The 12,198-nt window shown below is 46.8% G+C and overlaps 2 protein-coding genes and 1 pseudogene across 2 annotated transcripts, besides 12 other annotated features; all 3 read right to left on the reverse strand.

Annotated features, from left to right (window-relative positions):
* Positions 1 to 274: a microsatellite.
* Positions 1 to 277: a repeat region.
* Positions 1 to 2,807: a sequence feature (areas not merged during assembly with more than two copies in the genome that could not be assigned to a particular haplotype).
* Positions 275 to 462: a repeat region.
* Positions 1,224 to 1,256: a sequence feature (AT_rich).
* Tc00.1047053507611.10 (retrotransposon hot spot (RHS) protein, putative) lies at positions 1,292 to 4,132 on the reverse strand (the record flags this gene model as incomplete). The annotated part of the gene is made up of 1 exon (XM_816064.1): positions 1,292 to 4,132. One exon carries the CDS (start codon positions 4,130 to 4,132, stop codon positions 1,292 to 1,294), a length of 2,841 nt encoding a protein of 946 aa, XP_821157.1.
* Positions 2,808 to 3,508: a sequence feature (haploid, Esmeraldo-like haplotype).
* Positions 3,509 to 3,683: a sequence feature (areas merged during assembly that could not be assigned to a particular haplotype. This can correspond to areas where the two haplotypes were merged or to regions with more than two copies in the genome that were merged during assembly.).
* Positions 3,684 to 4,562: a sequence feature (heterozygous, Esmeraldo-like haplotype).
* Positions 4,563 to 12,198: part of a sequence feature (areas not merged during assembly with more than two copies in the genome that could not be assigned to a particular haplotype) that runs on past the window's edge.
* Positions 6,146 to 6,168: a sequence feature (AT_rich).
* Positions 6,910 to 6,945: a sequence feature (AT_rich).
* On the reverse strand, positions 6,967 to 9,870 carry Tc00.1047053507611.30 (annotated as a pseudogene).
* Positions 9,997 to 10,087: a sequence feature (A-rich).
* Tc00.1047053507611.40 (protein kinase, putative) lies at positions 10,198 to 11,217 on the reverse strand (the record flags this gene model as incomplete). The annotated part of the gene is made up of 1 exon (XM_816065.1): positions 10,198 to 11,217. One exon carries the CDS (start codon positions 11,215 to 11,217, stop codon positions 10,198 to 10,200), a length of 1,020 nt encoding a protein of 339 aa, XP_821158.1.

Below are 12,198 nucleotides of genomic sequence, written 5' to 3' on the forward strand. Positions count from 1 at the left end.
CTAACCCTAACCCTAACCCTAACCCTAACCCTAACCCTAACCCTAACCCTAACCCTAACCCTAACCCTAACCCTAACCCTAACCCTAACCCTAACCCTAACCCTAACCCTAACCCTAACCCTAACCCTAACCCTAACCCTAACCCTAACCCTAACCCTAACCCTAACCCAAACCCTAACCCTAACCCTAACCCTAACCCTAACCCTAACCCTAACCCTAACCCTAACCCTAACCCTAACCCTAACCCTAACCCTAACCCTAACCCTAACCCTAACCCGCACGCACGCTCAACCATACAAATTGGCCATGGCAGATGGTCGCACCCAACGCTCCGGTAAAACACGCAAGGCACTCATGCACATAACGAAAAACATGGTCAACCACACTGCTTAAAGTCAATAAGTCCACACTGACAAGACGCGGCGCTTCACAGCAGTTGTGGCTCACTGCGTGCATAAACTGCAAGACGGCCTCAACAAACGCACACACCGCCAGCAATCATCCACCAATAGACAAGAACGAGAAGAGACACACCGCCACCGCCTCCAGTTCAATCCAACGGCCAACGGGATACAGCCACAGCCCGGAACCGACACACAGCGCACACGAAGTGAACTCTCAAAGAGCCACACGCGGAAGCGGATCCTCACCCATCCACGACGCGACGCCTCACTCCATGCGGTCACACGGAGTGCATTGTTTCCCCAATAGAACCTACCCTTCGTCCATCCCTTTAAGATGTTTCTCTTAATGATCGGTCCTAAAACAAAATAGAATGAAAAGGAAAATGTATTAACATTACGATACAGCTAAAGACAGTAATTCCTTAATAACAGAGCAATTCTCTCATTACGTCTTGTATACAAACGAAAAAGCATTCACATAAATATAAATTCTTCAATATTTTCTTACCATTAATTAAAATGCCTCTGGCATCCCTGATTTGTTTTTCTGTCGTTGTAAAGAAATATCGCGTTGTAATTTTTTGGCATCTGTGCGCCTTACTCCCAAAGGGGATGATGCACCGGTGCCGTATAAAAAAACAAACATTCACATGTATTAAACAACTCGAAATATTTTTTTCACCAGAAATATAATTTCCCTTTCCCCACTTAATTTCTTCTGTCACTGCTATTACCACTCGCGTTGAACATTCTTAACACTTTTGTGCTGTGCTGCCGCCTGATGCTGGTGCACCTGCACCGTATGCACACACAAGTGTCTATATATATATATTTCAAAAAAAAAAAATTTTACCACAAATCAAAATGTCTCTTTCACTTTTCATTTCCTAATCTGTTCCCTGTTGTTGTTGTTCTTCCACACTTCGGGGTGCTTCGTCTCTTCTAAAGTCTCTGGATGATACAGAAACTTGGTACTGGTGCACCTTTTCGTTCCAGAACGACACAATCTCTTCTTCAGCGGGGGTCAAATTATTGGGATTGACGGGACCACATCTCTGCCAGCCAGTTAGCGGCGTGGTGTCTGCGTGCTGCACATAAATAATATCCCACGACAATCCCTCAGAAAATTGCTCCCAGCCATTAAAATATTCCGCCATACGCTCATTGAACAGATTCACGGTGCTGGGTATGGTGTGATGCTCACCCGCCGTAGTAATCTGCAGCCCAACCAGCGTCTTCGGATTTGAGTTCACGAAGAAAAAGGCGTCCAACAGCGGAAAGTTTTGAGCCTCCGGCTTGTACAACACCCGACACTCTATATTAATCTTCTTCTCGAAATTTTCCAGTAACGGTAAAAGAGAGGGCTTGAGAGGGCGCTCATGTGGATGCTCTCTCAGCGCACAGAGATGTGGTGGAGCATTTTCTGTTAGTTTCAGCTCCCTGAGTTTCGGTATTATTGCACTTACAAAGGCCTCGCTCAAAAACGTAAACACGGAATACTTTTCAAGGACTTTTGATAAGAGATCGTCCTTGATAGCCAATACGAGTAAAATAAAATCATTCGGCATCATTAACTCCGCCAATTTGCATAAAGTTAAATTTCCGAGATAAGGAGACATCAGTCCATTAAAGGTCAATTCACAATTTTTTCCTCCTCGTACTCGGACGATCCTCACAAGCTTGTGGGAAACGTTGTTACCACCCAACATTTTCCCAGTTCCGAAGTGAAGGTAATATTCGGCTTCGATGCGGCTCAGGCTATTAACAGTATCTTCGCACAAGTCATTCCGATTATTGTATTTGGTGTCATCAAAGATGTAGCGGAGAAGTGGTCCCACTTTATCCACTCGACCATTCACCACATTCCAGTACTCAGCTTGCTCACCTGAATCATTGCGCTTCATCCAAACGCACATCGCCTTCACATCGTCTTTTTCAGGACAATTCATTATGATTCGCTTCGGTGACTTGTATTTCTCCCATGCGCCAAAGTTGTCCGGGTTTGGCGATGTCACCACAATCATGCCCCATTTGCGAGAATTAGAAATCGGATACGGTTTACGGCCCTCTTTTGCCACGTCGTAGATAATATACGCATTCACCCCACGGTCAGAGAGGAAATCAAGAACATCGTCAATACTGGCCCCACCCACGTATTTTGTCACCGTTTGGGTGGTCTTTTCAAACAAGAATGTTCCATTTCCAATAACGTACAGAACCACAGGGAGTTTCTTGGCATCGTAGTGCAGCAGCTGATACAGGAGGTACGAACCGGCATTCATCGACTTCCCGATCCCGGGCGTCCCAATTACCAGATGCCGCCCAGGCGTCAATTTGTTCTCACCGCGAGGGCTGAACCATTCGGTGAGATCGCCCTTGACAATCTGCCACGCTCGCTCCACCTCACAGTTCACAGAGCAGTCACGAATGAATTCATCCTCTTCCCACGAGTATGGCCATCCCTTGTCCGAAGTGAGCACCATCAGCCTGAGACGTGCTTCACCGGATTGCTGCACACTGTCATTCCTTTCGAGAGTTTCGCCAACTTTCTTGTAAGTCCATGACTGTTCTGGTTTCCCCTTCCTCACCTCCATTCCCATTTCTGTTTCCTCTTCCTCATCGCCGTCAGGAACTTCCACCACATGGCTCCACCCCGCATTGTACACAGACTCGTAATATCCCTTCAGCACCGTTGATTTAACCACGGACGTTGATATCTGCGCCCGAGAAAGGGCAGCGTTTAGTTTTCCCTTTGCAAGAGAAGTGACCGTATCCTTTCCTTCATATTCCCTCCATTGCTCGAGAGAGAACACACCATTCTCGTGAAGCATGCGTACATCTTCTTCCATATTCACTTCATCCATTACAGCCCTCCCCATCTTCAAATAACGATCTGTTGCCCGTATTTCGTCCAGTACTCTCGCATCATGGATATACCTCGCCGGTTCCTTAAAAAACTCCTTCAGCAAAACATCCCGATTGGTAGCCACAATGCCCTTTCCGCCAAATTCCATCGTAAGAAAATCATTCAGCTTTGTGTCCTTGACGCGGACTCTTCCTTTAAACAGTACATCTTCGATCGTAGTGGAAATGGTAAATTCCATTTCTTGCGCTCGTCTTTGCCTTTCTTCTTCCTCACGCATTCCCCTTTCTTCCGCCTCCCGGTTTCCTTCTCTCAGTAGCTGAGTGAGAACTCTGTTTAGTTTTGCTTTTGGAAGAGGAGTGACCGTATCCTTTCCTTCATAGTCCCTCCATTGCTCGAGAGAGAGCACACCACCGCGATTAAGCTTATAAATGGCCTCCAATAGTATTTTCCTCTCATCCAGCTCTCTTTTCATCTCTCTTTCTAGTTCGCTGTATGACGGCAATGCCGTTATTGTGCGTAACAACCTTTTGTTTTGGATAAACGTCTCGGGATCCTGAACAAACGCCTCCATCGTCACGTTGTGTTCTTCATCAACAGCCGCCATGCCGCCCAAGTTGCTCCGAAGGAATTCATTCAGCTTCATTTTGTTCCTGAGAGTGCTTCCCTCCAGCAGTATGTCCTCCACGCTGCTGCTCATGGTCAACTGCGGTCGCTGCCTTTCCTCCGCTCCTCTGCGAGTCGCAGCGGGCTGATCTGTGTCACTATTGGACTCCAGCCTCAATCTCCTCCGATCTTGTCGTGGCACAGTAGGCGATTGGCTTTCCTCATTACCGTAATGTCCTTCCTCGGGCCTTCCAGACATTGTTTCTCCTTGTTTTATTAGTTGGATTGAGTTAAAGCTGAACACTAACGACCAATCAAAAGGGGAATAAGGAAGAAAGAAAATACGCACGGAAATGACTGGAAGACGCAGAAAAAGAATTATCCACACAGTGTGGACTACATATTGAGCTCAGTGGCGCAACACAAAAAAATAAGTACATTCCAGCATAAAATAAAGCCAACGCAACCAACACACGAGAAACAAAACAATGCAGTAGCCACCAAACACCTCAGTAGATCGTGCACAGCATTTTTGTAAAGCCTGCTTAAATCCTCTTCCATATTCAATTCATCCCGTACAGCCCTCTCCATCCTCTTGTAATGATTTGATGCCTGTATTTCGCACAATACTCCCGCATCGCAGATATACTTCTTGAAGTCCTTTAAAAGCTCCTCCAGCAAGACATCCCGATTGGTGGCCACAACGCCCTCTGCCGTCCAGTTCCATCGTAAGAAATTCATTCAGCTTCATTTTATTCACGCAAACCCTTCCTTTAAACACCGCATCATCAGTACGCAGAGGAAACGGTAATTCCCAGTTCTTGTCGTTCTTGCCTTGCCCTTTCTTCCTCCTCCTGCCTCTTTACTCTCAGTACATAGGAGCAGGCTGTGGTTATCCGTGCCCTTGCAAGAGGAATGACCGTATACCTTCTTCAAAGTCCCTCCATTGCCTGAGAGTGATAATACTTTCGTCTCCAAGCTTATTTGAAGCCTCCAATAGCACGTGCATATCCTCACGCTCTTTTTAAATCTCTTGGTATGGCGGCGATGCCTTTATTGTGCTCAATAGCACTTCTTCGTGGATGAACTTCGTGGAGCTAATAGAAAAACCCCCACATATAGGCCTCCTATAGAATTCCACGACGCCCCTGCCGTCAAAATAATTCCGAAGGAAGTCATTCAGCCTAATTTTGCTGATGCGTTCCTTTCCCTCCAGCAGTACTTTATGCCGCCAACTGTCAATAGTCCAATTTGTTCGCCGCGTTTCCGCCACTCCTCTGCGAGCTGCAGCGTCGGAAACAACACTGGAGCTACTGCAAGGCGCCATCACAACACCCGTGTGGTGAAGCGTCCCACTCGCACCGCCCAACTGCGGCCAGCAGGTGCCGCTGGCTCCAAAGGACACTCGCGGCTGTTTCGTCTCGCAGTCCCAATGGCGTTGGGCGTGGCACTCGCACGGCGGGACGGTCGGTGCGCCATGCAGCCACACTGCAACGCCCGTCGGTGAAGCAGTCAAGGCCCACCGCCTCCGCAGCGATGCGACGTGTGATCGACCACAACACCACCACATTATCGCCCTTTTTTATTTTGTTTTATTCACGTTGTGTGTCGGTTTGGCCCATCACCGACACCAAAAATAAGTGCACACATTCACAAAAAAGAAAAAACAAAGAGAAAAGGAGGCACGATCCCACCGTCCCGCCGCGGGTCAACACTCTCCTCCACCCACCAGCATTGCAGCACAGGAGACCGCAGTCACGTCGCAGAGGAAACACCACAATGTGCACCACACCATCGTGCAGTGAACGATGGGCGAGACGCAGCCATGCATCGCCCCGCTCCATTTTACCACCACTCAAGTGTTGCGTGCCCGCACAAAGTAGCAAACAGAACCAGAGTGCACACAAACCCAACAATCCCCCTCACTCGCTGAAGCACATTCTTCGCATGGAGTGACAACATTTGGGGACACACCAGCAGTAGCAGAAGGCACGGAGTTTCCCTGCCAACCCTGCGAAGAGACACAACAACTCTGCGGAGTAAAGTGACAGCCCCGCAGTGTTGCCCGCAGTCCACATGGCGGGAAGAATTCCACGCACGCATAGTTCCGGACACCTCGCTGTTTGAGTGCACACCAACATAACGTAAAAAAATACGTGCGCGCAAGATGACTTTTAAATAAGTAAACTCTTCAGCCTGTTTTGTTTGATGGTGTTGGCGGGCAATCCCACACAATCCAATCAAAGTGGCACGCCGGACAGAATGGCTTCAGTTAATAAATAAATAAAAATAATTGCGTCAATGCAAAAAAGCAACGGAAAGTTGGCGCATGCGATTGACACCGACAACTGTGAGCAAACCCGCCAGTCCCAACTGAGGTGCCAAGGAGCACTTCAGCGTACAACTGGTCGTCCGGCAGAGAGGACAAATAAAACAAAAGGGCAGCAAACCCTCTCGTTCAATGTTTTCTAACCGCAACAAGAGAAAATAAAAACTAAAAGATACACCAAAAAAAAAAAAAGTGTGTAGACAATTTCCTTCTCATCGTAACCCCCATTTATCTCAAAGCTGGAGGTTGTCGAAGTGCAAGACATTATTCAAAACTGAGGAAAAAATTACATCTGAGACGTTTGCGTGATGAGTATCCGGAAATATTCTTGACGACAGTGAGGGAAAGGCAGACGCCTGAGTTCCCCTCACCTTTGGCCCGACAAAAAAAAAAATCCCACAAACATGCATTTGTATGGTTGCAGTAAAGCTTTACCTTCACAAATCAACAACAGTATTAAAAAAGGGAATAATGAGCAGAAAAATCCAGACGATTGCAAGGGCAAAGCATCTTCGCATTGGAATTATTGTACATCCTAAAGAAGAGCACTTGACAGGATAAAGAATAAGACCATAAAATCATTCTGCGACCACACAAACAAACACACACTCACACACAATCATATCCCTCTCCCCCTGTTCAGTTTTATCACACCAGACACAAATAGGCCCAAAACACTCCATCACCCAAGAAACGGATGCAGAAACAAATAAAAATATAAAATTGGTAATAAATAAAAAATACTGTCTCCCATTGCAACAGTTTTACTCACAAAAACTATTCGATGCACAACTGCACATCAAGTTTCTGTCCCCATAGCTTCCATCGATGCGGCCAACTGAAGGCCAAAACTTTTCGGTGTGTGAATGGCTCGAAGGGAATGCAGCAGTTTTCCGGGTGTATGGTCTGTCCCAATCATCTGATGTGGCACACTTTGCCGTGTGCGGGGCATTCTTAAGAAAGTTGTTCGTTGTGCTCTCTTCACCCTCCTCTATGGATGCAATTTCGGTACGAATGGAAATAATTGCATCGGCCAAACGATCCAACTCCCGCTTTGGCTCTGACTCTGTGGGTTCAATCATGAGTGTTCCCGCAACAGGAAATGCCAGGGTAGGTGAGTGAAGGCCATAAACCATGAGTCGTTTCGCCACATCTTCTGCTTCAATTTGTGCTGTTTTTTTAAATGGTCTTAAATCTATGATAAACTCGTGAGCGCAGAAATTGTTTTCCCCTAGAAAGAGAACTGGGTAGTGGCCGTCAGGACGCTTCTTTAAATAGTTGGCATTTAAAATCGCATACTCCGTGCATGTCTTGAGACCCCGTGAACCAAGCATCCACATTAATAAATAAGAAACTGGAAGAATAGACGCCGATCCGTATGCTGCTTGAGAGACTTGACCAAAAGGCTGGGAACCACCAACGTTTTGAATAAAAAAACAGAATCTGGCAAGAATGAAACCAGGTGCTGACGAACAGCAATAGGACCCATGCCTGGCCCACCACCACCATGAGGAAATGAAAACGTTTTGTGGAGATTAATCTGGCACACATCGCCCCCAATACATCCAGGTGCTGTGTAACCCACCATGGCATTCATGTTTGCACCATCAATATAACATTGCCCTCCATCGTAGTGCACCATCGAAGTAATGGCCAAGATTTCCCTGTCAAACAAACCATACGTACCCGGATACGTCTTCATAATGCACGAGAGATTCTTTTGTATGCTTTTGGCAAGAATTTTCCAAATCCTACATGTCAATCCTTCCATCCGCCAAACACTTTATCTTTACAATCACCGTCCCTGCCAAGAGAGCCGAAGCAAAATTTGTGCCATGAGCACTTTCTGGAATCAAGCAAACATTTCGATGGCTCTCCTTTTTTGAATTATGATACGAGCGGACCACACGAAGACCAGCATATTCACCCGGAGCACCACTATTTGGCTGAAGTGACACGGCATCTAAAGCGGTAATATCCCTTATTTTCTGCTCCAGATCTAAACACAACGCACTATATCCTCGCGTTTGCTCCGTCGGTGCAAGAGGGCGAAGGTTGGTAAATTCTGACCACGACAAGGACAACATGGCGGCAGCTGGATTAAGTTTCACGGTACAAGAACCCAAGGGCACACAACCATGCGTGAGACCATAATCTTTTCTATGAAGACGGTGAATGTACCGCATAAGCTCACTCTCACTTTTGTACTTTTGAAAGATTGAACGCCCAAGGAAGACAGATTTTCGTAACATTTGCAAAGGCATTGCTCTCTTTTGTTCTGCGAGTTTTGAAAGGACACTTATCACAGGAAGTTTTGGCCCTGCTGCCTCCAAGAGAGACACTACATGGCCCTCGGTAGTGGCCTCATCCACCGATATAGAGACGGTGCCATGACTATAATCAACAAAAATATTAATGCCTTTTTACACGCAGCATCTCACGTGGTCTTCAGGCGTTATACCTTTTAAATTTACGGTGATGGTATCAAAAAATGTACCATTGACCACTGTATGCCCTACAGACTCTAAACCAACAGAAATTATTTTGGCTTTACTGTGCATTTCGCTCGCAATTTCCTTCAAGCCCTCAGAGCCGTGATAAATGGCATAAAATGCCGCAACATTTGCTAGGAGAGCTTGTGAAGTACAAATATTGGGTGTGGCGCGTTCCTTCTTAATACGTTGCTCCCGCGTCTGAAGCGCCATGCGTATGGCCGGACAGCCCGTCGAGTCTTTACTTTTATACCATTGACGCGACCCGGAATCAATCGCTTAAATTCCTCCTTGACAGCAAAAAATGCGGCGTGAGGCCCCCAAACCCTAGTGGGGCACCAAAGCGTTGGGCAGATCCCAAAACAACATCGGCTCCCATTTCTCCCGGAGGTTTGAGAAGAACAGAAGCCATCAAATCCGTCCCACAACAACTGACGACACCATGTTGCTTTGCCTTCTCAAACAGTGTCGTAAAATCATGAAGCATCCACATGGCATCTGGAGTTTGTACCAAAATTCCACAAAGTGAGGAATCGCTCCAATCAATCAAATTTGGATCACCAACAACGACCTTTATTTTAAGGGGCTCAGCCCTTGTTTTTACCATCTCTACGCAAGATGGGAAGACATCCCTCGATAATTAAAAAAAGGTCATGCGCTCCTTTCGACCATGATGAAAGGCAAGGCACATTGCCTCAGCACATGCAGTAACTTGATCAAGAAGAGATGCATTTGCCAAATCCATAGCTGTCAATTCTATAATCATGGACTGAAAATTCAACAGGGACTCTAGACGGCCTTGAGATATTTCAGCCTGGAAAGGAGTGTATGGGGTGTGCCATGCAGGATTCTCGACAACGTTACGAAGTATTACAGGTGGTGTGCCCTGGCTCATAGTATCCTTGCCCAATCATGCTCTTTAATACCTTATTCCGTGAACCCAGTGAATGGAGAAACGAAAGGGCATCCTGCTCGCTCATCGCCGGAGCCTCTTTTAAAGGAGTTCGCAAAATATTCTCCGGGATCACAGCAGTCCTGAGGTCCGACAGACTTTCTTTGCCAATTATTCGAAGCATAGAAATTGATTCTGCCGCTGATGGTCCAATATGGCGATTGACGTAACTGTTTGTAGCAGTCCGTCGTACAAACGCCAGTGGCAACGTGGAGAAATGATGAAAGCAACGATACATTATTATGTTAGATATGTGCTCGTCACCCTCTTTCTCTCTCTCTCGCACACGCGTTAGTTTTCTTTTACTTTGGATAAAAAATTGGGCTTCACAGTTAAAAATCCACAAGAACAAATACAAAATATAATTGAAAAATAAAAATAAACTTAAACAATAATCAAAATAATAATAATAATAACCCATTAAAATGACAACAACAACAACCAAAAAGGAAAGGATTGTCAAGGAAAATAAGCACGCATTTATATGAGCAATTCCAATTTTCATCCCCGCACACCTCATATAGCCCCCGCGTCCCTTTATCCATGGACCTTCACGTCGGGTATTCACTAAAGTAGGCGTGACGAAGGGCGCCAGCCGCAGTCAAACGCTTTTGAGGATCCAGGCAAAGTAACCTTCGCAACAAATCCAATGCACATTCAGAGGCATCCGGGAAAAATTCACGGAGAGGAAGAGGACGCTTCGGCTCAAAGTGCACCTTTCCCCAATCGGGAAGCAGCACCGCCGATGGCCACGATGTGGGCGTCGGTGTCAATAATACATCAAATATTCGTGACAACTGCCAAATATCTCCATCGCCCGCAAAAAAAGCACCACTGTACCCTCGTAGAAGTTCCGCAAATACGCACCCTGATGACCACACATCAATTTCGGGTCCGTAGTGTCGCTGGCCCAGAAGTAACTCGGGAGCTCGGTACCACCTCGAAACGACTTCGTGAGTCATGGATGCCTCCGTATCCCATACACGACTTAGTCCAAAGTCGCCGAGGCTCAGTTCCCCCTCCGCAGTCAAAAAACAATTTGAAGGTTTCACATCTCGATGAAGAACACCCTCGCTGTGTATGTACGCTAACGCCAAAAGAAGCATTTTAAATAAAGATTTTGCCTCTAACGCGGGCAGAGGATTGCTGGCAGTTCTCCCTGAGAGGACTGTTGCCAAGTCAGTCTTGCAACGCTCCATCACCAACGCCAAGGAGCAGCCACACGGAACTACCTCATATGTCCGAATAACAAAAGGATGCACCAATCGCATTGCAACAAGTAGTTCCCTCGCTGTGGGATGCGGAATACCCTCATCGAGACGTGGAGTTGTGACGAATTTGATTGCGGCTGGCATTCCAGATTCCTTAACAACTGCAGCACGAACGACGCCAAAGCGGCCCTCACCAATTGGGGATCCAATAATAAAACGATCCATGTCAAGCGACCACCTCTCTCTTCTTTTTTTCTCTTCTTCACCCCTCCCTTCCATTCTACAACATCGTGAAAATATAAATGGAACACAAAAAATTGACTCCGGTGATGCCAAAATCCCTCCGCACCCAAAGATCATTCTCAATGCCCCTCGCTAATGAGCACATGCATAGAAACTGAAAGAACTCCAATTTATCTCAAAAGAATCCATTTTTTGTTGTGGTGGTAGTTATTGTTTTCTCCACGTCAGAATCAAATTATTTCAAAAACTTTCTCGTATTTAAGACCTCTGACTCCCTATTCCCAACAGGGGCAGTCGCACCAGAGTACATCTTTGCTCGAGCGAACAAACTCACTCTTTCAGTCCTGGGTTTCTCATGGCGCACTTCCACCTCAACAGGGGGAGGAGGAGGAAGAGAAGAAGACTGCTGCTCTTCCGTGGAATATTTCGGTATGGCTGTGGCCACATCACCCTCATTTTTGGCTTGCAGTTTTGCCGCACGATCCCCAACCAAAAAAGGAGACTGATCCATAGCCGTGTTTTCAGGGGCAATAAGATCATCTACACAGACAAGAAATTCCTCAGCGCCTGTGCTCAATGCACACTCCCGAGAATCATCCGCACAACAACCGCCTGTATGCTCCCTCACCACCAATGATTGACTGAGAGAGTTCTTTTTCCGCAAGAGCTCATCACGTAGTTTATTAACGGTTGACGCGCCACCCCTCTTGGCTGCTACTCGTAAAGGAATGGAGTGAGTTGCCCTCCGAACTGTCGCATTGGGGATGCTGCTGTCCGTCTTTAGACACTGATTCGTCCGGTACGTTTTTATCTCCGTAAAAGACTCGCGTGTACGGCCCAAACCTCCCTCTTGCGTGCGCCGCCAAAATGCATCACACCGTTGCCTCTTGCTTCTCAGAGATATGAAGGCGGCGCATCTTCGGCTTCACGATCGCTGATGCTCTGCTCGCTTTCCCCCGAGTCATCCGGAGATAAAATCCGTCCACTTGTTGTTGCGTTTTGTGAAAATGCGTTTGTTATACCTGCGGCACCCGCGCTCTCCTCGCCACCAAGAGGAACGCTGCCGCCAGATTCCTTCCTCGCCCTCTTAAACTCCTT

Source organism: Trypanosoma cruzi, assembly GCF_000209065.1.
Source record: "Trypanosoma cruzi strain CL Brener chromosome Unknown tcruzi_1047053507611, whole genome shotgun sequence".
Classification (NCBI taxonomy): Eukaryota; Euglenozoa; class Kinetoplastea; order Trypanosomatida; family Trypanosomatidae; genus Trypanosoma; species Trypanosoma cruzi.